Source organism: Dendrobates tinctorius, unplaced genomic scaffold (genome assembly GCF_039654945.1).
Source record: "Dendrobates tinctorius isolate UK_male_01 unplaced genomic scaffold, ASM3965494v1 ptg000140l, whole genome shotgun sequence".
In the NCBI taxonomy this organism is placed as follows: domain Eukaryota; kingdom Metazoa; phylum Chordata; class Amphibia; order Anura; family Dendrobatidae; genus Dendrobates; species Dendrobates tinctorius.
The window spans coordinates 20,708,209-20,731,440 of NW_027361808.1; the positions used below are offsets into that span (position 1 = coordinate 20,708,209).

The following is a 23,232-nucleotide window of genomic DNA, read 5'->3' on the forward strand; positions in this document are numbered from 1 at the left end:
GGTGACATCACAGAGCCTGTGCGCACTGCTTCCATTCATTCCCCAGTAGTTTATAGTCAGAGCGGTCGCATTAGCAGCGCTCTGGCTATAAACTGATCAACCCCCCCAGATGGATTAACGCCGTGGGACGTGATTGTTTGCCGGACAGGTATGGATAATGTTGGTTTATTATTTTATAATTTTTTTTTTTACAGGAGAACGATGGCGTCGATATGGAATTAGGAGTATAATGAAGATTTAAACAATGTGTGTAGTGTATTTTTTCATTAAAATACTTTGTTCTTATTGTGTGTGTGTTTATTTAACCCATGAATAACTGTAGGATTAATAATGGATAGCTGTCTTATTGACACCTCTCCATTACTAATCCGGACTTAATGTCACCTTACAATAGAAAGGTGACATTAACCCCTTTTGACCCCACTTGCCACTGCTACAGGGCAAGTGGGAAGAACCCGACAAAGCTCTAGAATAGGCACATCTAATCGTTGCGCCTTTTCTGGGCAGCTGTGGGCTGCTGTTTTTAGGCTGTGGGGGGCCAAGATCAATGGCCCTTTACCAGCCTGAGAATAGCAGCCCCCAGCTGTTAGTTTTGCCGGGTTGGTTCACAAACAGAGGGGGACCCCACGTCGGGTTTTCATTCATTCTTTCTCTCCTACTCGCTGTTGCCGGCAGAGCAGGAGAGAGGAATGAGAACCGCGTTCAGCACCAGCCGCCATGTAACAGCGGCTTACAGTAGCGCTTATTCCCCGGCGGCCGTTTGTGAACACGGAGGACAGTGTGAACTGTTCTCCGTATGCCGTGTTCAGCACATTTTGCAGTCCGTGCGCTCCCACAGACACTGATATGTCTCTGTGTTTTGCACACGGACCATGTTTCCGTGAAAACACGCTGACATGTGCAGAGAACCATTCATGTTAATGTGTCTACGTATGTCACTGTCTTCGGTATGTGAGGAAACTGTCACTACATGTACCGGAGCCACAGGCGTGTGAAACCGGCCCCAAAAAGATATTATTTTGGCTTTAAAAAATATTTGCTCGCTCTTGACGGAGTTTGTTTTTCATCTGCTGCTGTAAATTATGTCTATTTACATTCTATATTTTTTTTTTGCAGTAAAAAAATGTCTTCAAGCCGTTAAATACATCTTGCCAAAAAAAGTAGCTGTACAGATGCTTGTGAAATGGTATAACTGCCTCAATGCACCAGGAGGCCCCAGTAATCATTCTGAATGGAATCTGTTTGTTACCTGCCTCATGAATATGATGGGATATAACACTGACAAACTGTCCTGGACTCACAATGTAAGTGTGTGCATGAGATTGAATGATGAGTAAAGCCTACAGACATTGTACAACACTGCACATCGTGTAATTGTTGTGGGTTTTACCCTCTTCTTTCCATTGCTATAGTAATCATCCTAGTAGATGTAGAATTCAGCAACGCTTATTGGGGTTCGCTAGCTATAGAAAAAATGAAAACCGTATCTGTTATGAATGGGTCACCGAGGAGGAAGGCAGGAACTGGCTAAGCCACCAGAAAACCAGAGAGGTTGGTAACTAAGCGGCTTGCAGACCCCTGGTCCTATCCACACAGCTAGTTGTAGCCATGGAGCGTACCTACGATGCCCTAGATGCCTCGGCACAGCCAGAGAGCTTACTAAGCCTAAAGCAAGAAAGGGGAAATCTAAACTGCCCCAGAGCAGACCCTAAAGGAATAGATAGCCCCCAAACATATATTTTCTGAGAGACAAGATGAAACACAAACGCAGGCAGAAAAATAGACTGAGCAAATGATGGGGCCCAAACTGAATAAACAGGGCAGGAAAAGAAAGACACTGTCGGCAATCACGCAAAAAAACCCTGAAAAATCCAACACGTCTGATGTACAAAAAATACTGAAGTCACACGACTTTGCCCCCACAATATCAGCACTCCAGTATCAACTGGAAGCTAAGCAAAAGAGACCAATATAACAGGGGACTGAACAAACAGACAGAGGCTGTAACATATGGATCGGTGGTCCAGCACAGCCCCCAGAGGAGCAAGCTGAACCTGCACAACAAGCAGAAAGAGACAAAAACATCAGAAGCAAAGGATTAGCAAATAACCACTTAGCTGAACAATGTAGGATCAGGGCAGGAGACATCAGACCTCAGAATGCATAGGAAAGCAATCACCAGCAGGGATTGAAGGAAGTCTGCAGACTTAAATACGACAATCTGTAACCCCAGACCTCCAGTCGTCGTCATAATCATCAGGTGCCAGACCTCTGTCAATCTGGCCAGCTCCACTACCTCCAGTAACCACCGGAGGGAGCATGGGGAGCTTTGGCTCAGAAGTCTGAGCCAGGGAATTCACAACAAGTATCATTACACATTTGCTAAATACAAATTGCACTTGTTTAGTCTAGCTACATATTCACTATTAAAATAACCGTTGTTTTTTCGCACTGATCTACGTTAATACTGCAGGTGTCTGTATGCATGTGCAATAGTAAACTTCACTTCTATGATTTAGAGAGAAACCTGTAACACATACTTGTTATCTCCTGGATTCAGCAGCTTCTTAGCATTCAGCATGGACAGCAGTGTGAGCAGTCTCTTGTTATCTCAGCACATCTAGTATCTCCAGTATTTGATCAGACACCTGGTGGAGAGAAGTGAGCAGTCTCCTCTTGCCTCAACACTTCTGCTATCTCCAGTAATAGATCAGATAGACATGGTTGACTGCAGTGTGAGCAGCCTCTTCTTACATCAGTACCACTATCTCCATCATTAGATCAGCTGCAGGGTGAAGAGCAGTGTGCGCAACCTTGTCTTACTGGAGATACCAGCTGTGATAAGGTATTAGATCACATATACAGGGTGGACAACAGTGTGAGCGTTCTCTTCTTATCTCAGTACCCCTCCATTATTAGATTAGACATTGTGGACAGCAGTGTGAGCAGCCTCTTCTTACTGCAGCACCCCTGGTATCTTCAATATTATATCAGATATAGGTGACAGCAGTGTGTGGCCTCCTCTTAACTCAGCACCCCTGGTATCTCCAATATTAGATGAGATATGGTGGACAGCAGTGTGAGCCTCCTCTTACCTCAGCACCCCTGGCATCTGCTGTATTGGATCGGAATATTCACTTGAAACTTATTTTACTACACACAAAGGGCTACCTACTGCACCTGCCCACAGACACATGTTCTATGAACATTTTAGGGATGGCATTTGTCCGTGTAAGGCAGTGGTCATTTTAATGTATCTTAGTAGTTAACCTACCTAATACAAAATTAGTCGGGCTTGCTAATAAAAGCTGTCACGGGGTCCTTCTCTGGTATCACACAATCAACAGAGCAAGCGAAGAGTGAACAATTCCAAGACCTTTATTCAGGCAAAAATACGAGAAGGTCCATATTCAGTCCACCACACAAAGGATAAGATAGTCCAGAATAAGAATGCAGTCCAGTATCAGGATAAAATGTCCAGGGAAACGAGATTCCACAACTCTAGCACCAGAGGATAAAAATGGGTCCTTCTCTCTGAAATGCAGCCTTTTCACCATCTTGTCTCTACCGGAACTGACTTGTCCAGCTGCCGTTCTTCCCCCCCACCCCCTTCCTTGTCCAGGGGTAGTCAAACAAGTTGCCTCCCAGAAGAGAACAAAGGGCCTTAGGGATTAATGCACTACAGGGGGTCATCAAGAGACAGATACAGTGAGGCTGTAGACTTACAATGTAATAAGAAAAACACTATGAAAATAACTGGAATTGTTAAAAATAGGAATATACAAAAAATGACATCCACATAACATATCACACCATCACAACCTCTCCCCCCCCCATAATAAGTGAGCACGCCATGAGGTCTACACAGACCTCTGGCCTGCTCACTTTAGTCCACATTGCTCAGTTATTTATAATTCCTTGTACAGTGGCAGGGGTAGGTCGGCCTGGGGAGCCTATGGTTCTTCTTGTCGAGACAGTCCATCGGCGTTCTGGTGTTGACTTCCTCGCTTGTATTGGATGGAGAAGCTGTAGGGTTGTAAGGACAAGCTCCACCGCAACAATCTTCCATTGTCCCCTGATACGCGATTCAGCCATGTGAGGGGGTTGTGGTCTGTAACAATTGTAAAGTCTCTGCCATACAAGTAGGGCTGCAATTTATTTAGCGCCCATACGATGGCAAGGCACTACTTTTCAATAGTGGCATAGGCAACTTTCCGATCCAGTAGTTTCCGAATGGCAAAAGCAACAGGATGTTCTTCTCCGGCGGCGTTCACTTGGCTAAGTACTGCCCCAATCCCAAAGGTGGATGCATCTGTCTGCACGAGGAACCTGCGTTTATAATCCGGGGCAGCCAAGACAGGAGCAGTAACGAAGGCAGTCTTTAACGCTGAAAAGGCATCCTCGCATGCCGTCCACGTCCCATTCCTAGGCATGTTCTTGCGGGTCAGGTCGTTTAGGGGCTTGGCCAAGGTGCTGAAATTAGAAATAAATTTGCGATAGTAACCAGCAGTTCCTAAAAACGCAAGTACCTGCTTTTTAGTCTGGGGTCTACACCAGTTGCTAATGGCTTCCACCTTGGCAGGCTCAGGCCTTAGTGTCCCACCTCCTACTCTATGCCCGAGGTACTGCACCTCAGCCATCCCTATTTGGCACTTATCAGGGCGAAAGGTCAGTCCTGCAGTAAGGATACAGTCCAGCACTATGCCCAAGTGTTTAAGATGTTCCTCCCAGGTTGTGCTAAAAATGGCGATGTCGTCTAAGTAAGCACAGGCAAAGTTCTGACATTGTTGTAACAGTCGATCCACCAGTCTCTGGAAAGTAGCGGGGGCAGTTTTCATCCCAAAGGGCATTCCCAGGAACTCATAAAGCCCAAATCGAGTAATGAAGGCTGAGCGCTCCCGAGGGGTATCAGCCAGTACCCCTTGCTCAAGTCTAACGTGGTCACAAATTGGGCACTGGCCAGACGATCCAATAGGTCATCAATCCTGGGCATGGGATAAGCATCACTCTTGGTGGCATCATTTAGTCGTCTGTAATCAACGCAGAATCGTGTTGTACCATCCTTCTTGGGGACCAGGACGACAGGAGTGTCATGTCAGACACTGTTCACACCAGGGTGTCCGGCAGACAGCGGTAATACCCTGTTCCACTACAGTATTGTCATGTCGGACACTGTTCAGACCAGGGTGTCCGGCAGACAGCGGTAATACCCTATTCCACTACAGTATGCTCAGGGACCTTGTTGGGTGTTCTGTTCCAGTCGGGATAGGGTTAACCAGGTTGTCATGCTGGCTGAGGGCTGGGCCACGCCCTTGGTCTTTAAATAGTCCGTCCTGACTATGGGCGTCGCCGACTATAGCTTTTGCCTAGTGCTAGCAATACCGGTCAGCAGTGGTGGTTTTGGAGCGTCTGATATTTGGTGCAGTATATCTCTCAGTTGTTCTTTCTCCTATCTGTTATATATATATTTGGTTGCCCTTGCACATTATTGTATTCCCTTGTGTATTAACGGTGTGGTGTTTCTTTTACCCCTGTCCATACGTATTTGTGGGGTCTGGTGTCTGGTCCCCTCACTGGGTGGAGGGTGGTGGGTTCAGCTTAGGGCTGGACAGGAGACAGGGACAGGGTGGAGGCCCAGGCAGGCACACCTTCAGTGTAAACCCTGGGTTGAGGGACAGACAGGGTTTTCCCTAGTCTGAGGGACTCCGCAGGGGTCCCGGGGTCTTAGCCTAAAGTAACCTAGGCATACCATGACATTATAGTCGGCCCAAATACTAAAGTAAGAAAAAAAAAAAAAAAAAAAGTATAGATAGGGAATATAGGGGTTACTTACTATGGATCCTATACTTTCCCTAACCAAGCAGCTGGAGGCTCTATCCATACAGGTCACTGAACTTAGGGGGGCGGTCCAGCAACAAGGCCTGTCAGCTCCTGCAGTACCTGCTGAGGCTGCAGCCAGGGCAGCTGAACCCAAGTTTCCCCTTCCTGAACGATTTGCTGGTGATCGTGGTAAGTTCACGGTGTTTCGTGAATCATGCAAATTGTATTTCCGTATGTGTCCACATTCCTCAGGTAATGAGGCTCAACGCGTGGGCTTGGTGATTTCTTTGCTGAGTGGTGATCCACAGGCTTGGGCCTTTTCACTCCCGTCTGACTCACCGGCATTTGAGTCTGTAGATTTTTTTTTCTCTGCTCTGGGTTTGATCTATGACGATCCGGATAGATTAAACTTAGCAGAGTCTAAGATACGCTCACTAATACAGGGTGAGCGACCAGCTGAGGATTACTGCACGGAATTCCGGCGCTGGGCGGTGGACACGCAGTGGAATGACCCTGCGCTTAGAAGTCAATTTTTGCATGGGGTTTCTGGAAGGGTTAAACAGACTCTCCTAATGTACGAGACTCCCGCCTCTCTGGAGGCTGCGATAGCACTTGTAGTACGCATAGACCGCCGTCTCCGTCAGGGGGCGCTGGTTTCGTTGCCTCCGGGAGGTGGGGGAGTTGTAGGTGAGGTTGTCTCGGGTGAATCCGTGGAACCCATGCAGATCGCTGGTATAGCACAGTCACCGAGTAACAAGTCTAAACGTCCTTGGCACAGAAGGCAGGGGGTTTGTTTTTTTTGTGGCAAAGGAGGACATTTTATTAACACTTGCCCCCTGGTACCTAAGAAGGGCGCGCCGGCGGAAAACTGATAGGCTCAGAGGGTTTGGAGGAGTCTAGTCTGAGCCTTTGTGTATCCTCCGTCATGGTTTCCCAGTGTATGCTCCCTGGTAGGGTAGCACTTGGGGGGCAAATGCTCTCTATTACAGTGTTTGTTGATAGTGGCTCAGCTGCCAATCTCATTGATGAGAAGTTCGCGCATACAGCGGGATTTCCGGTGGAGAAATTGCCGAACCCCATCCGGGTGGTTACCATCAATGCTTCCCCGTTGTCTCAAGGGGAGATCACAGAGTGTATGTTGGATATACAACTCCACATTGGAGTATTACACTCAGAGCGGGTAACTTGTAAGGTGCTTAGTAACTTACCGGCTCAGATGTTTCTGGGCTTTCCATGGTTGTCAATGCATAATCCTGTTATTGATTGGAAGACCCAGGACATAATTCAGTGGAGCAGGGAGTGTTAGGAGAGGTGCCTGGCTACATGTATTTTCGCTTTGACTCCCAGTATCCTGGAGCCGTTGCTGGACTATGCGGATGTATTTTCTGAGAAGGTTTGTTCAGAACTACCACCGCATCGCCCCTATGACTGTGCTATTAGGTTGAAACCAGGGGCCAAGTTACCTTAAGCTAGAATGTTTAATATCTCAGGTCCCGAGAGGCTAGCTCTCAAGGAGTACATTGCGGATAGTCTGAGCAAGGGTCATATTAGACCTTCCTCTTCTCCTCTGGCTGCTGGCTTCTTCTTTGTTAAAAAGAAGGATGGCGGTTTACGCCCGTGTCTGGATTTCAGAGAACTCAACCAGATGACGGTTCGTGATCCTTACCCTATGCCACTTATACCCGATTTGTTCAACCAAGTGGTTGGTGCCAAGTGGTTCTCCAAACTGGACCTCAGGGGGGCGTACAATCTTATAAGAGTCCGTCAGGGGGATGAGTAGAAGACGGCATTCAATACCCCTGAGGGTCACTTTGAGAGTTTGGTAATGCCGTTTGGGTTGACTATGGCATCGGCGGTCTTTCAACATTTCATAAATGATGTCTTCTCATTTGTTGGGGAGATTTGTTATAATTTATCTAGATGACATCCTCATTTTCTCTCGCGACCATGATACACATATAGAGCATGTTAGACAGGTCCTGCAGTTGCTCAGAGAGAACAGGCTCTATGTCAAGCTTGAAAAATGTGTGTTTGTCGTACAGGAGCTACCGTTCTTGGGTTATATAATCTCCGCCTCAGGGTTTAAGATGGACACCGCAAAGGTGCAGGCGGTACTACATTGGGATCGGCCTGATAATCTTAAGGCGCTTCAGCGATTTCTTGGCTTCTCCAATTACTATAGGAAATTTATTAAGAATTTCTCTGATTGCCAAACCACTTACTGACATGACTAAAAAGGGTACCGACTTTTCTGACTGGTCTGAGCCTGCGGTACAGGCGTTTGAATTCCTCAAGAATAGTTTTGCCTCAGCGCCCATTCTGGTGCAGCCCGATGTCTCCTTACCGTTTGTAGTGGAGGTGGATGCGTCGGAGGTTGGAGTGGGGGCTGTACTGTCTCAGGGCCCATCTTGGGCCAAGTTGCATCCTTGTGCCTACTTCTCCAAGAAGCTGTCGCCTGCGGAGCGTAATTATGATATTGGCAACAGGGAATTGTTGGCCATCAAATTGGCATTTGAGGAGTGGCGACACTTCTTGGAGGGGGCTGTTCATCAGATTACTGTGATAACCGACCATAAGAATTTGCTTTATTTAGAATCTGCTAAGCGCCTGTCCTCCAGACAGGCTCGCTGGGCATTATTCTTCACCCGGTTCAACTTCATTGTTACCTATCGACCTGGTTCGAAGAATATTAAGGCAGACGCTTTATCCAGGTGTTTTCCTGGTGGAGAGTTATGTGAAGAGCTGGTGCCTATTCTCCAAAAGGGTGTGGTGGTATCTGCCATCACGACAGAAATTGAGGCAGAGATTGCGGAGGCTCAGGAGGAGGTACCGCCGGGGTTGCCTGCTAATAAATCTTTTGTGCCACTACATCTACGCTCTAGAGTGAAAGGCGAACATCACGACACGGTACTGGCAGGTCATCCAGGGGTTAAGAGCACTCTGGAACTGGTATCGCGTCGTTTTTGGTGGCCTAAAATCCGGCAGGATGTGGCCTCATATGTGTCTGCCTGTACCACGTGCGCAGTGCGCACGGGCCAAGACTCCTCGTTCCCTTCCCGCTGGTAGGTTGCAGCCTCTCGGGGTGCCCAGTAAGCCATGGACTGAGATTTCCATGGATTTTATTACAGACTTGCCCGCCTCGGCGGGGAACTCGGTCATTTTGGTAATTGTTGATAGGTTCTCCTAAATGTCACATTTCGTTGCTTTACCATCTTTGCCCAATGCTAAGACTCTTGCTCAGATATTTATTCGCGAGGTGGTCAGACTTCATGGTGTCCCGTCTGACATTGTGTCTGATCGAGGTACGCAGTTTGTGGCAAAGTTTTGGAGAGCTTTTTTTTCTTGCCTTGGGATCAAATTATCTCATTCATCGGCTTTCCACCCTCAGTCGAATGGGCAGACTGAGCGGATGAACCAAAACCTGGAGCAATACTTGCGCTGCTTTTCCGACAATCAGGAAGAGTGGTCAGCGTTTCTTCCTCTGGCAGAATTCGCAATAAACAACCATTGCCAGGAATCGTCTGGGGAATCTCCTTTTTTTTGTGTGTATGGTCAACATCCTCAATTTTGTACCTTGCGTCAGGGGTGCTCGGTTGGCGTCCCTGAGGAGGACCAGTTGGGAGCTCAATTGTCTGTGTGGAGGAGAGTCAAGCAGCGCTTGTTGAAGGTGGGTTCCAGGTACCAACGGGTGGCTGACTGCAGACGTGTGCCAGGTCCGGACCTGTGTGTGGGTGATTGGGTGTGGTTATCTACAAGGAACATCAAGCTCAAAATACCTTCAGTTAAGTTGGGTCCCAGGTTCATTGGCCCATTTAGGATCTCCGCAGTGATCAACCCCGTGGCATTTCGTTTGGAGTTGCCGGCTGTGTATAAGATTCATAATGTGTTTCACAAAGCATTGCTAAAAAAGGTCATGGGTTTGGCGAATGGTTTTCCCGGGCCACCACCTCCCGTCTTGGTGGATGGCGCGTTGGAATTTGAGGTGTCCAAAGTGGTGGACTCTAGGGTTGTGCGTCGCACTCTACAGTACCTGGTCCACTGGCATGGCTATGGCCCTGAGAAGAGGACATGGGTGCCGGCCTCAGACATTCATGCTGATCGACTGGTTACTATGTTCCATCGTCGCCATCCGGACAAGCCAGGTCCTCGACATGGTGAGGTTCCGGAGGTCCCTCGTAGAAGGCGGGGTACTGTCATGTCGGACACTGTTCACACCAGGGTGTCCGGCAGACAGAGGTAATACCCTATTCCACTACAGTATGCTCAGGGACCTTGTTGGGTGTTCTGTTCCAGTCGGGATAGGGTTAACCAGGTTGTCATGCTGGCTGAGGGCTGGGCCACGCCCTTGGTCTTTAAATAGTCCGTCCTGACTATGGGCGTCGCCGACTATAGCTTTTGCCTAGTGCTAGCAATACCGGTCAGCAGTGGTGGTTTTGGAGCGTCTGATATTTGGTGCAGTATATCCCTCAGTGGTTCTTTCTCCAATCTGTTATATATATATATTTGGTTGCCCTTGCACATTATTGTATTCCCTTGTGTATTAACGGTGTGGTGTTTCTTTTACCCCTGTCCATACGTGTTTGTGTGGTCTGGTGTCTGGTCCCCTCACTGGGTGGAGGGTGGTGGGTTCAGCTTAGGGCTGGACAGGAGACAGGGACAGGGTGGAGGCCCAGGCAGGCACACCTTCAGTGTAAACCCTGGGTTGAGGGACAGACAGGGTTTTCCCTAGTCTGAGGGACTCCGCAGGGGTCCCGGGGTCTTAGCCTAAAGTAACCTAGGCATACCATGACAAGGAGAGGCCCAAGAACTGTGAGATGGCTGAATAACTCCCAGTTGTTTAATCTCCTCCAGTTCGTTCTTGATCATACCTTGAACAGCCTTTGGAACCCGGTAGGCAGCCTGCTGGATGGGGTGTTGTCCGGGGGTTTCCACATGGTGGCTGGTGAGAGTAGTCTTCCCCCGGCTTTGAGGAGAAAGCAGCAGCCCTCGGCCTTAGTACGGCGACAATATCGTCCTTTTGTATATCCGATAAATGGGAGCCCAGGGGCACTTGTTCCAGTGATCCTCCCGCTTGGGCAACCTGGAGGAGATCTGGGAGATGCTCGTCGTCGGCGGTATCACTAAGGGGGTGGCAGACAGCTAGAACAGGCAGAGATCGGTCGTGGTAGTCTTTCAGCATGTTAATGTGGACGGTTTTCTGTCGTCGACCACTAGAGTCCAGGGCAATAACATAGTGTCATTAATTTTCTTGACAACCTGATAAGGGCCTTCCCACACTGCTTGAAGCTTGTTGGCAGGGGAAGCAGTAATCATGAGCACTTGCTGTCCTTCCATAAATTCCCGGTTCCTGGCATTACGATCATACCAGGTTTTTTGTCTGGACTGGGCCATTCGCTGATGTTCTTTAGCGAAGGTAGCTAGCTGGGCGAGACTGTCTGAGCTCTAGAACATAGGGAACGATGGGCATTCCGGTATCTGAGATGTCTCCCTCCAAATGTTCTTTCAGAAGAGTGAGAGGCCCATGGACCTTCCGGCTAAACAGTAGTTCGAAGGGAGAGAACCCTGTGGACTCTTGGGGAACCTCCCGATAGGCGAAGAGGAGATGTGGCAGGTACTTTTCCCAGTCTTTTTCAACGTCAACAAAAGCCCTCAGCATATTTTTTAGGGTTCCATTAAAGCGTTCACATAGTCCGTTGGTCTGCGGGTGGTATGGGGTGGTGCGAATGGCTCGAACACCACAGGTATGCCATAGGGACTGGACCAGATCTGACATGAACTGAGTGCCTTGATCCGACAATATTTCACTAGGAAACCCTACCCGGGTAAAGATGGTAACAAGGGCCTCGGCTACCTTTACTGCTGTAATACTGGACAGGGCCACAGCTTCAGGATACCTAGTGGCATAGTCCACCACGGTCAGGATATATTTTTTCCCCGACCTGCTGGGTTGGGCCAGAGGACCTATGATGTCGACGGCTACACGTTGAAATGGTTCCTCAATTATGGGCAGGGATTGCAGGGGTACCTTATGTCGAGCTCCTGGATGCCGCATTCGCTGGCACACATCACAGGTGCGGCAATAATGGGCTACCGACTGCGAGACGCCCGGCCAGTAAAAACTTTGGGTGAGTCTCTTTTCAGTCCTTTTTCTCCCTTAATGCCCAGCCAAGGGGATTTCATGGTCCAGTTGAAGTAGCTGTGCCCTGTACTTCTGAGGGACAATGAGTTGCCTGGTCGTTGCGTCAGGGTTGCCCTGGTCACTGCCCTTTGTTACACGATAATACAGTCCGTTTTCTCGAGTGAAGCCATCCCCATTATCTCCCATGTGCCCAGTTTCTGCCTTTCGCCTAAGGGCTGCTAAGGTAGTGTCACCCTCTATTTCTCTCCTAAACTCCTCTCTGTCCCAAGACTCTCCCAATGTAGTAGCAGCGAAAGTATTGCTTACCGACTCTGATGCGGTTCGTGGTGGTTGCTCCCCGGTGGGGTCCGGATGACGTAGTGCTTGAAGGGCCTGTAGTCGGGTGACTGCTCCCACAAATTGGCACTGTAACTCCCCAATGTCATTCCCAAGGAGGATATCTGCAGGAAGTCCTCCCATAACTCCAATCCAACACAGTTTTTCTCCACAACCATAATCCAAACGCACAGAAGCTCGCTGTATATATTTGCGGGCACCGCCCGCCAGGACAATGGGAATTCCCGGACCCTGGTAAATTGCCTCAGGTTGAACCACACGGGGGTCAGCGATAGTCAAGAATGCCCCCGTGTCTCTAAATCCTGACACTTTGTATCCATCAATAAAGACATCCTGCAGGTGGCGTTGCCGTTGCTCTGAGTAGCTAAAGGACAGAGGCCGGAGTCTGTACACTCCAGGAGGGGTATCTATGGTGCCGTGGTCGGTGGTCCACTCTGGTGGGGGTGGTGGTAGCTCTTCCTCAGGTGTGATGGAATGTACAAGATGCACTGGACGAGGTGGGGCTGCGTGGGGCACCCTCCGAATCTTGGAGGGACAGCCAGACTGCAAATGTCGAGGTAGCCCACACCCATAACACCTCCTCTCTGTGATACCCCCAGGTCGTGGTCGGAACTGTTGGGGCCTAGGATTGTGAGGCGTGATTGTCATCGGCTTGCGACTAGGTGGAAGGGCAGATATAATTGGAGGGGGACGGGGCGCGGGAGCAGGCCGTAGTTCATTGTCCAGAAGCCTCCTCCATTGCGGCCGGATAGTAAGGGCTTCATCGGCCAGGGCTGCAGCTCTATCCACGGTACACGGCGTGCGCTCCCGGACCCATTCCCGTACCTCTGCAGGGCACTTGGCAAGAAATTGTTCTATAAGGAACGCCTCTATAACATCTTCCACAGTAAAGGCGTTTTCTGCTTCCAGCCATCTCCGACATGCCTCGGACATCTTATGTGCATACATCCTAAACGATCCCCCCGTGGTGCATGGGAGGTCTCGGAACTTGGCCCTATATGAGTCTGGGGTGATAGCATGGTAATCCAGCATAGTCCGCTTTACAATGTTATAATCCCGATTCCGCAGTGCATCAATGGTTCGGTAAGCCTCCGCCAAGTTTCCGTTCAGGTGCCCCACTAACAAACGCATCCAGCTAGAGTGGGGCACCTCCATCACAGCACACTGCTGCTCAAAGTCTTTGAAGAACCCCTCCACATCTCCAGAAGCCTCATCAAATGGCTTAAACTCTGTCCGGGTGATCCGTACAGGCTCCCGGATTGTTGGGGTTACACTCCACATTGCGTTACTCCCTTTTTCAAGCTCCATTGCTTCCTGTCTCCGCTGTGCCCGGAGGGCAGCCTCCTCCTTGTACTCCTGAGAGACGCCGGGGCCCAGAACCGCTATCTCTTCATACCACACCAACCACTGGCTTTTCTGGATGGGGATCCCTGTCTCCAGTGCTCGTCCTTCAGACATCTGGGAGGAGGTGGCCGGGCTAGCACCCACCAGTAGATCTATTAGGGCCTCTTTAGTCAGTCCCTGGTAGTTCAGGCCCAGGTCTCTGGCTCTCTCCTGTAAACTGCATACAGTCCAATTTCTGTACTCACTCTGTGGGTGGTTCTCCGTTGAGTGACGCTCTGTTGATCCCACCGCTGCCACCAGTTGTCATGGGGTCCTTCTCTGGTATCACACAATCAACAGAGCAAGCGGAGAGTGAACAATTCCAAGACCTTTATTCAGGCAAAAATACGAAAAGGTCCATATTCAGTCCACCACACAAAGGATAATATAGTCCAGAATAAGAATGCAGTCCAGTATCAGGATAAATTGTCCAGGGAAACGAGATTCCACAACTCTAGCACCAGAGGATAAAAATGGGTCCTTCTCTCTGAAATGCAGCCTTTTCACCATCTTGTCTCTACCGGAACTGACTTGTCCAGCTGCCGTTCTTCCCCCCCCCACCCCCTTCCTTGTCCAGGGGTAGTCAAACAAGTTGCCTCCCAGAAGAGAACAAAGGGCCTTAGGGATTAATGCACTACAGGGGGTCATCAAGAGACAGATACAGTGAGGCTGTAGACTTACAATGTAATAAGAAAAACACTATGAAAATAACTGGAATTGTTAAAAATAGGAATATACAAAAAATGACATCCACATAACATATCACACCATCACAAAAGCATTTAGGCATTTATGACTTTTTTTTTTTTGATGTGAAGGATGCATTGAATGAGAGGAGGTGTACTTTGGTTATGCATTTGGCAGCATAGAATGAGGTTGTCTGCTTCAGTACAACTTAACATGTCGGTATTTTGATCAGTATTTGTAAGCTAAAACCAAGAGTTGTGCAAACTATTCCACTTGTGCATTTTTTAATCCACTTTTGTTTTTGGTTCTGACCGAGAACTGCTATGTGGTTATGTCTTTAGGCAGCCAACGTATCTAATTGTAGTGGAGTTGTCCAAACCATGTTGGATTCTTGTTTATTTCCAGGATTTTATTGAACATTCACTCACTTTTTTTTCCTTTTCAGCTTGATTTTGAAAATTTATTGTCTCCAGTAATTGCTCCTAAGAAGGCCCGACCATCAGAAACTGGATGTGATGAGGTAAAAGATGTTCTATAAGGCTGCTATTACACAACCATATTACGTTTGTATAGTTCTTGGCCTGGTAAGGAAGAAAACTACTGTGAGGAAGCGATAAAATCTTATCATTCTAATTAGTAAGTTAGAATACGTGCCCACAGTAAGGAAATAGCAGCGTTTGGATGCAGTATATTTTTGCTGCGTCCAAAATGCCTTCAATCACACAGTTAAATCCTCATGTGTTCTGTTCATTGAACAATGTGGATTTACTGCATCCAATACATTCTATTGTGGAAATTCCTGTTGCGAAGGCTATAAATTCTCATGCTGTGGCTCGTAAACCCGCACTGTGGGTGAGTGTACACAGCGTCAAATAGAGCAGAAGTATAGCACAGTGGGCGTGGGATTTCTATAAATCCCATCCACTGTGCTAATTTTCTTAAAACTCAGCGTTTTGGACAGTGAAGTTGAGCTGCATCCAAAATTCTGCTTCCTGATCGTGGGCACGTACCCCTAAGGCCTCTTTCACACATCAGTTTTTCGCCGTCAGGCGTGATCCTGTGTTTTTTTGTAAAACCGGATCCAGCAAAATGCAATGCCGGATCCAGTTTTTCCCCATTGACTTGCATTAGCGCCGGATCGCGCCGGATGACATTGCGTTTCATCCGTTTTTTGCCGGATCCAGCTACTTGTCTCATTCCGGCGTCTGGAAAAAACGGCTACTGTAACGTTTTTTGTCTCTGGCGAAAAAGCCGTAAGCGCCGGATCCGACGCTTCCGGCTTTTTGCCACAGTGAAAGTCTATTGGCGCCGGATCCAGAAAAAGAAGGATCCAGCCACCGGATCCGTTTTTTTTAAGTCTGCGCATGCTCAGATCCGATTGGCCAGCCCCCAGGAAACAGATATAACCTGCTAGACGGATCCGGCAAAAAAACGGATCCGTTTCTAAAATTTCTGCAAAATTTACGCCGGATCCGTTTTTTCTAAAAATAGCCGGATCCTGCCTGACAGCAAAAAACTGATGTGTGAAAGTAGCCTAAGGGTGAACATACCAATGCACTTATGTGATTTTCGGGTTTTTGATGTCCACAAGTATACTTCCTCAGGGTACCACAGAGTACTTTATTGAATTAAAAATGGATCAATTCTAACTGTTGTACAGCTTCCTGTAAACTATTCCTTCCAATTTCTCATGCATTAACTTGTTTGTTTGCATCTCTAGGATTGGGAGTACCTTATAAATTCAGACTATCACCGAAATGTTGAGTTTCATGTGCTGGCGAAAGCATTGCAGCTGGACCCCGTGGAAGTGTGTGCTTGTAAAGAAGATATGCAGCAGGTTTTTAGTCTGGACACCACTGCTCTCCTGTTCAGTTACATCCCATCCATATTCTATGTGCTTCATCTGACCTACGAAGAGCTTAAACTGAACACATTAATGAGAGAAGGGATTCGTTCCCTGGTCACCGTGCTGCTGCAGCTGGCAAGGTGCTTAGTTATACATACTGCATATAAGGCCTTAACATTGCATAAATTGGTGCAACATCCTTTTTATAGAGGAGTTCTCCGAGCAAAATTTAAATTTTTACCATATTCTTGGTAGGTTAAAAAAACAATTCATGAAGCCGTATTTGCCTATATTTTTTACCTAGATGACTCGCACGCTGCTGCGTAGTCTGCATTTATGGGCTGCAGGACCAGTGCGTCCTGTGTTTGGCTACCATGGTCGGGTGAGTTACACAGCGTGTCATCTGTGACTTCACTGTTGAGGTGCTCTGGATGTTAACTGACTGTGGCAGCCAGTCACAGGCAGCTGCGGTTCTTCTGACTCCCGTCGTAAATGCAGACCACAAAGCAGCCCGTGCTTTTATTCCTGGAAAACTTATTGCCATTATATATTTATTTTTTAAATACAAGATTAGCCATATAACAGAGTGTGTGCATCATGCTAGGTTGAAGAATACAAGATGCTTTACAATTTATTTATATATCTAATTATTTGTTTTCATAGGGATTTGAACTTGCCCCCTTATATTGATTTTTACTTCAGAGACTATCCAGCTCTTCTCAAGAACTCCGGGCAGACGTATTGCATGGAGCCAAGTACGTTTTATATTTTATCCTAGTGCTTGTCGAATTGTAAGGCTGGCCTCTCTAGTGTGGTGCCATCTAGCTGTTGGTGAGGCACTACCCAGCTGTTTGTGAGTTGCACAGTCCTGTCAGCTGCTGGAACAATCTTTAGTGTAACGACATCATTGACTCATTTTGGCATTTTGCTGTTCTGACTTCAAAGGACAAAATAGAAAAATTTGGGTGATGCTTTAAATTTCTGAATAAACTTCCACTACATGAATCATCTTGGTCTGTTGGGTGAGACCCAGGTATTATGTTAGTCAGTATCAAAAAGTTTGCAACACTCTGCTTTAACACCTTCCTGATGTAGGCCATAGTACATAGCCTGCTCCATTCCAAGTAGATCCCAGCAGTACTAGGCTAGGCAATGTGCACACGTTGCGTTTTTACGGCGTGGTTTTTTTTTTATGCCAAGCTTAAGCTGTGTTTTAAGTTTCTTACGAAATGCAGGTTTTGCTTAGTTTTTGTTGTGGTTTTTTTCTTAGTTTTCTCTGTGGTGTTTTTTTTTTTTTTTGCTTCGTTTTTGTCATGGTACATTTTGTCTCATGTGCACGCTGATAGTAGATAGAAAAAAATCTGATTCAACTTCATCAAGTTTTGGCACCAAAAAGGCAGCAAAACCTGAAACCCGCTTCTTTTGCTTAGTTTTTGCAGCATTTTTTGCACTACCCATTGCTTTCAATGGATTAAAAAAAACGCTGAAAGAAGTGACCTGCTGCATGTTGCAAAAACTCTCTTATGATAAAACAGTCAGGAACAAAAAAGAAACAAGATGTGTGCCTTAGATTTCTGAAATCTCATAGACTTTGCTGGTACTGTGAAACGCAGCTGCTAAAACGTAACGTGTGAACATAGCCTTAGGCAGCCAGCATTTGCCTGTATCATTGGTGACCGGAACTAGCTACAATTGCTGCTGTTTATCCATGTAGATGCTGCTGTCAATCGCAATGCAATCACGGGATGCCAATGGGTTGTAATGGTCTGCTACCATCATCCTCCCTTCAAGTTCAACTTGTATGCTTTATAGAGAAAACGTAATTTTCTCTCTATTCTACAATATAATAGTCTAGAGCAGGGTTCCCCAACTCCAGTCCTCAAGGCCCACCAACAGGTCATGTTTTCAGGATTTCCTTTGTATTGCACAGATGAAGCAATTATCACTTGTGCAATACTAAGGAAATCCTGAAAACATGACCTGTTGGTGGGCCTTGAGGACTGGAGTTGCGGAACCCTGGTATAGAGGCAATCAACCATAGGTTCAACCCCCCCTTATTAGCCTAAAAGATAAAAAACACAAAGTTTTTAAAAAAAAAAAAAGTTAACAAAATGTGAAAGTTGGAATCTTCCCCCTTTTCCACTCCCTGGCCTGGTGTCAAGACGGTCACTTCTCTGCAAGAAAAACATCATATTCTACAGGAGGTACAGGGATTGTACTGCAGATTAATGGGGAAAAGTTCTGGTGTCAAAATTAAATAAATGTTCCCAAATCAGACAAGGTGATTTTCTGGATTTGTTTTCTCATTTTGACTCCCATAGTTGTGGTCTACCTATGATGTCAGTTACAGGCCTCTCTCATCTTTTTAAGTGGGAGAATTTGCACAATACTTTTTTACCCCACTGTACCTTTTTTGCCATGTTTCCTGTTGCTTTCTGCCTCTCTTCCTGTGCCCTGGCACCAGCTCTGCTGTCATGGCGATAAGTTCCTCTGCTCCCTTCTTACTACATTTCCCATCTTTCCTTGTTCTGGGCTGCAAGCCAGCAGTGAGCACAGACCTGTATCTCCACCTAAACCCCTCCTACTTTCCCCCATAGTTACACACAGCATGATCTCCTGGAGAGGACATGGCAGGGATGGAAGTATTGCATAAAGCGCCATTACTCCAGCCTTGACAAAAAAGATTATCCTCTACTCCCCCTCACTGACATGGATTGATGGGGAGAGATGTGAATGTAAAGAATCTCCGCACTCTTAGTATAATGAAGGCAACTGCTTAGCAGGCATTGCCATACACCATACACAACTGCTTAAAAGTGGTACCCTGATTAAATTACTACCAATAACAACATTTTAAAAGCACCTGGTAGGAAATTGATGGCTATATCACAGACTAAATAAAAATAAGGTGCTCAATAGAGCAAAATCTAAATTGCATACTTAGGTGAGAGGTGGTAAGTAACTTATCCTCACCATATGTTATAAAGGTTCAGTGTGTGTCCATATGATGACAGATCTGCTGAGCAGGCAGACGCCACTGCAAGTACAATGATCTGAAGACATGTTTATAAAAGAAAGGGGTGGTGACGTCATCTTTGCGGCACAATACGGACTATATACACTAACTTTCTGAACGCTGCTGACCGGGGTGCCATAGCATGGATACGTTTTTACTCTACAAATCCATGATGCATGTCATCCAATCTTTTGAGTGGGATTGAATTTACCTATGTCCACTGGACAACTATTACAGCTCTTTCATCATATGAACACACGCTAAACTTCTATAACACATATAGTGTGGGTAATTTACTTACCACCTATCACCTTAGTATGTTATTTATATTTTATTTTTATTATTTAATCTGTGATGCGTCATAATTTTCCTACCAGGTTCTTGTAACATTTTCAAATATTGGTAGCAGGTTAGTCAGGTTGCAGCTTTTATGCCGTTGTCTTTTGATGTACGGCATTGCCCGTTAGGCCGTTGTCTTTTGATGTACGGCATTGCCCGTTAGGCCGTTGTCTTTTGATGTACGGCATTGCCCGTTAGGCCGTTGTCTTTTGATGTACGGCATTGCCTGTTAGGCTGTTGTCTTTTGATGTACGGCATTGCCCGTTAGGCCGTTGTCTTTTGATGTACGGCACTGCCCATTAGATAGATAGATAGATATATATATATATATATATATATATATATATATATATATATATATATATATATATATATATATATATATATATATATATATATATATATATATCTATCTCCGTAGTGACCAGTGCTTGGGAGTCAGGAAAATTGAGGAGTCCGAGTGAAACGTTTGTCTTACCAATTCCATAGCCCTGGTCTGCAGGCTGAGCTGGGTCGGGCTCTGCGGGCTGAGCTGGCAGCATTCACAGAAACAGTGAGCTCTCCTAAATGCTTCCCCCCACCTCATCAGTTTCATCATGTCAGTTTGACATGACATCATAGGAAGGAGATGTGATCAGCAGCCCAGCTCAGGTTACAGCGGGATACGACAAGGCAAGGTATTTGGTGAATTGCTAATCTATTGAAGTTAGTGCACATGGAAGGGACATGTACAACCTCTTTAATACCTTGCAGGGATATATATTGAGGTATCTGGATCGCTGCTGCAATGTTGTATACGTAAGCAATGATATTCTTCTAAACTCATTTTTTTTTTTTTTTATTTCTTTCAGCCCAGATTGGTTTCATGAATTATCCATTGTTTTTTAGTTCTGATCCACCAAGTATCTATCAATGGCTGAGCTCTTGCCTAAAGGGAGAAAAGCTGCTAGCTTACCCTTACCTTCCTGGGATATGTGAAAGAAGCAAGCTTGTAACACTGGTAAAAATGAGTTGATGGGTTTTTGTCTGTGATCACATATTCAGAGTTTTAACATTTGTCAAATGTGAGGATTGCAGTGCTTCCCAGCCCCTCCGCCTGCCTCCGGTCTGTGAGTGACGAGCCTCCTCTGTTTGATATCTCAGCAGTGACTTGTCGTTCACAGACCGGAGGCAGGTGGAGGGGTCGGGTAATCAGACAGGGAGGAGAGGACCCAGGGTACAGTCCGGCCCCTGTGCATCATCTAATTGGCACAAAACTTCACATGCTGATTACATGTGTTAAGGCCCCGTCACACTAAGCGACTTACCAGCGATCCCGACAACGATCTCAACATGTCAGGATCGCTGGTGAATCGCTATGTGATCGCTGGTGAGCTGTCAAACAGACAGCTTCACCAGCGATTAGCACAGCGACGCCGCGCGTGCGGTATCGCTGTGTTCAGCGCTGATTCATGTCAAAAATAGAATTAAAATAAAAAATATTGTTATTCTCACCTTCCGACGTCCCGCGCAGCCATCCCGCCTCTCTCCACGCTCCGGTCCCAGTAATCCTTTGCGAGAATTACCACGATGACGTCCGTTCTCGCTGGATCGCGAAGTCTCGCGGTCATTCTTGCAAAGGATTACTGGGACCGGAGCGTGGAGAGAGGCGGAAATGCTGCGCGGGACGTCGGAAGGGGAGAATAGTAATTTTTTTTTTCTTTTTTATTTTATCGCTGGTCGCTGGTCTCCCGCCTGTCACCCACAGCGATGCGTGCTGGCCAGCGGGAGATCAGCGACGAAAGAAATGTCCAGAGGTTTCCAAGAGCGATCAGCGATACCGGCAGGGGGCCCGATCGCTGTCACACATAGCGATCTCGCTGGTGAGATCGCTGTTGTGTCACAAAACTTGTGACTCAGCAGCGATCTCGCTAGCGAGATCGCTGTGTGTAACGGGGCCTTTACAGCGCCATTACAGATTTACTTTGCATTACAAAACCGTGCTGATAAGTTATCTTTAAGATTTAGCTCATCCGCTTTCACTATTACTGAGTACATATAACTTTGTGAGTTATAGTGGCAAAATGTGTAATTGGTGGAGAAAGGTGAACCTAGGTCTTTTTTCAACCTACCGTATATACTTGTGTATAAGCCGACCCCCTAATTTTGTCACAGAAAACTGGGAAAACTTACTGACTCGCGTATAAGCCGAGGCTGCACAGTGAGTGGCCCCAGTTATCTGCACAGTGTGTGTCCCCATCATGTTGCTGCCGTTACAAAAAAAGAAAAAAACTGTATACTCACCTCCGTCGCTGCCCCCTGCTCCTCAGCGTTGCGGGCTGTGCCGTGACTGTGCAGGCAGAGGGCACGATCGCGCCCTCTGACTTGAATGTCACTGCAGAGGATGCAAACCAGCGGAGCGCAGAGACAGGTGAATATGCCTCCCCCCGTTCATACTCAAGCGGTCCTGGCGCTTGTCTCTGCAGCTCCCCTGCTTGTTCCATGTTGCGGCACTGCTCTCTTCCTGCTTCAGCGGTCATGTGGTACCGCTCATTAAATATGTGCATGTTTAATGAGCGGGTACCATTTGACAACTGAAGCAGGAAGAGAGCAGCGCTGACAACATGGAACAAGCAGGGGAGCTGTAGAGAAGGGCGAGTATGATCTGACACCCCCTCCCCCGCCAATTCCCCCCCCCCCGGTATATGACTCGTGTATAAGCCGGGGGGGAGGGGGTGTCAGATCATACTCACCCTTCTTTGCAGCTCCCCTGCTTGTTCCATGTTGTCAGCGCTGCTCTCTTCCTGCTTCAGCTGTCAAATGGGGTTGGGGGGGAATTTCAGCCCAAAAAATTGGCTTATACACGAGTATATACAGCATGTTACTATTATTATTTATATAGCACCATTAATTCCATGGTGCTGTACATGAGAAGGGGGTTACATGAAAGTTATAGATATCGTTAACAGTAAACAAATTTACAATGACAAACTGGTACAGAGGAGAGAGGACCCTGTCCTTGCGGACTTACATTCTACGGGATAGTGGGCAAGAGACAGAAGGTCGTGGGGTGTAGCAGCTTCTGGTGGTGATGAGGCGGCAGCTCGGGCGGTGGTGAGGCGGCAGAATGGTTATTGCAGGCTTTAGGCTTTCCTGAAAAGATGGGTTTTCAGGTTTTGTTTGAAGGTTCCGATGGTGGTAGATAACCGGACGTGTTGAGACATGAGTTCCAGAGGATGGGGGATATTCGGGAGTAATCTTGGAGGCAGTTGTGTGAGGAACGAATAAGTGTGGAGGAGAGTAGGAGGTCTTGGAAGGTTCGAAGAGTGCATGAGGCAAGATATTGGGAGATTAGTTCAGAGATATAGGGAGGGGACAGGTTGTGGATGGCTTTGTAGGTCAGTGTTAGTAGTTTGAACTGGATTAGTTGGGGAATTGGGAGCCAGTGGAGGGATTTGCAGAGGGGAGAGACGGGAGGAGAGAGGCGGATTAGTCAGGCAGCAGAGTTAAGGACAGACTGGAGTGGTGCAAGAGAGTTAGCAGGGAGGCCTCAGAGGAGAGTGTTTCAGTAGTCAAGGCGGGAGATGATGAGGGCATGTACAAGAGTTTTAGTAGATTGAGGGCTGAGGAAGGCACGGATTCTGGAAATATTTTTGAGTTGGAGGCGATAGGAGGTGGCAAGAGTTT

At 47.1% G+C, this 23,232-nt stretch overlaps 1 protein-coding gene across 2 annotated transcripts in view; it reads left to right on the forward strand.

The window, feature by feature from the left end:
* Window positions 1–23,232, forward strand: part of LOC141049051 (anaphase-promoting complex subunit 1-like) — a 272,962-nt gene that overhangs the window by 102,210 nt on the left and 147,520 nt on the right. For both annotated transcript variants that reach the window (XM_073545167.1, XM_073545166.1), the window contains exons 16-20: window positions 1,117–1,304; window positions 14,811–14,885; window positions 16,086–16,351; window positions 16,875–16,966; window positions 20,418–20,566. In XM_073545167.1, the coding sequence (XP_073401268.1) occupies window positions 1,117–1,304; window positions 14,811–14,885; window positions 16,086–16,351; window positions 16,875–16,966; window positions 20,418–20,566 (770 nt within the window). The remainder of the gene's footprint in view (window positions 1–1,116; window positions 1,305–14,810; window positions 14,886–16,085; window positions 16,352–16,874; window positions 16,967–20,417; window positions 20,567–23,232) is intronic.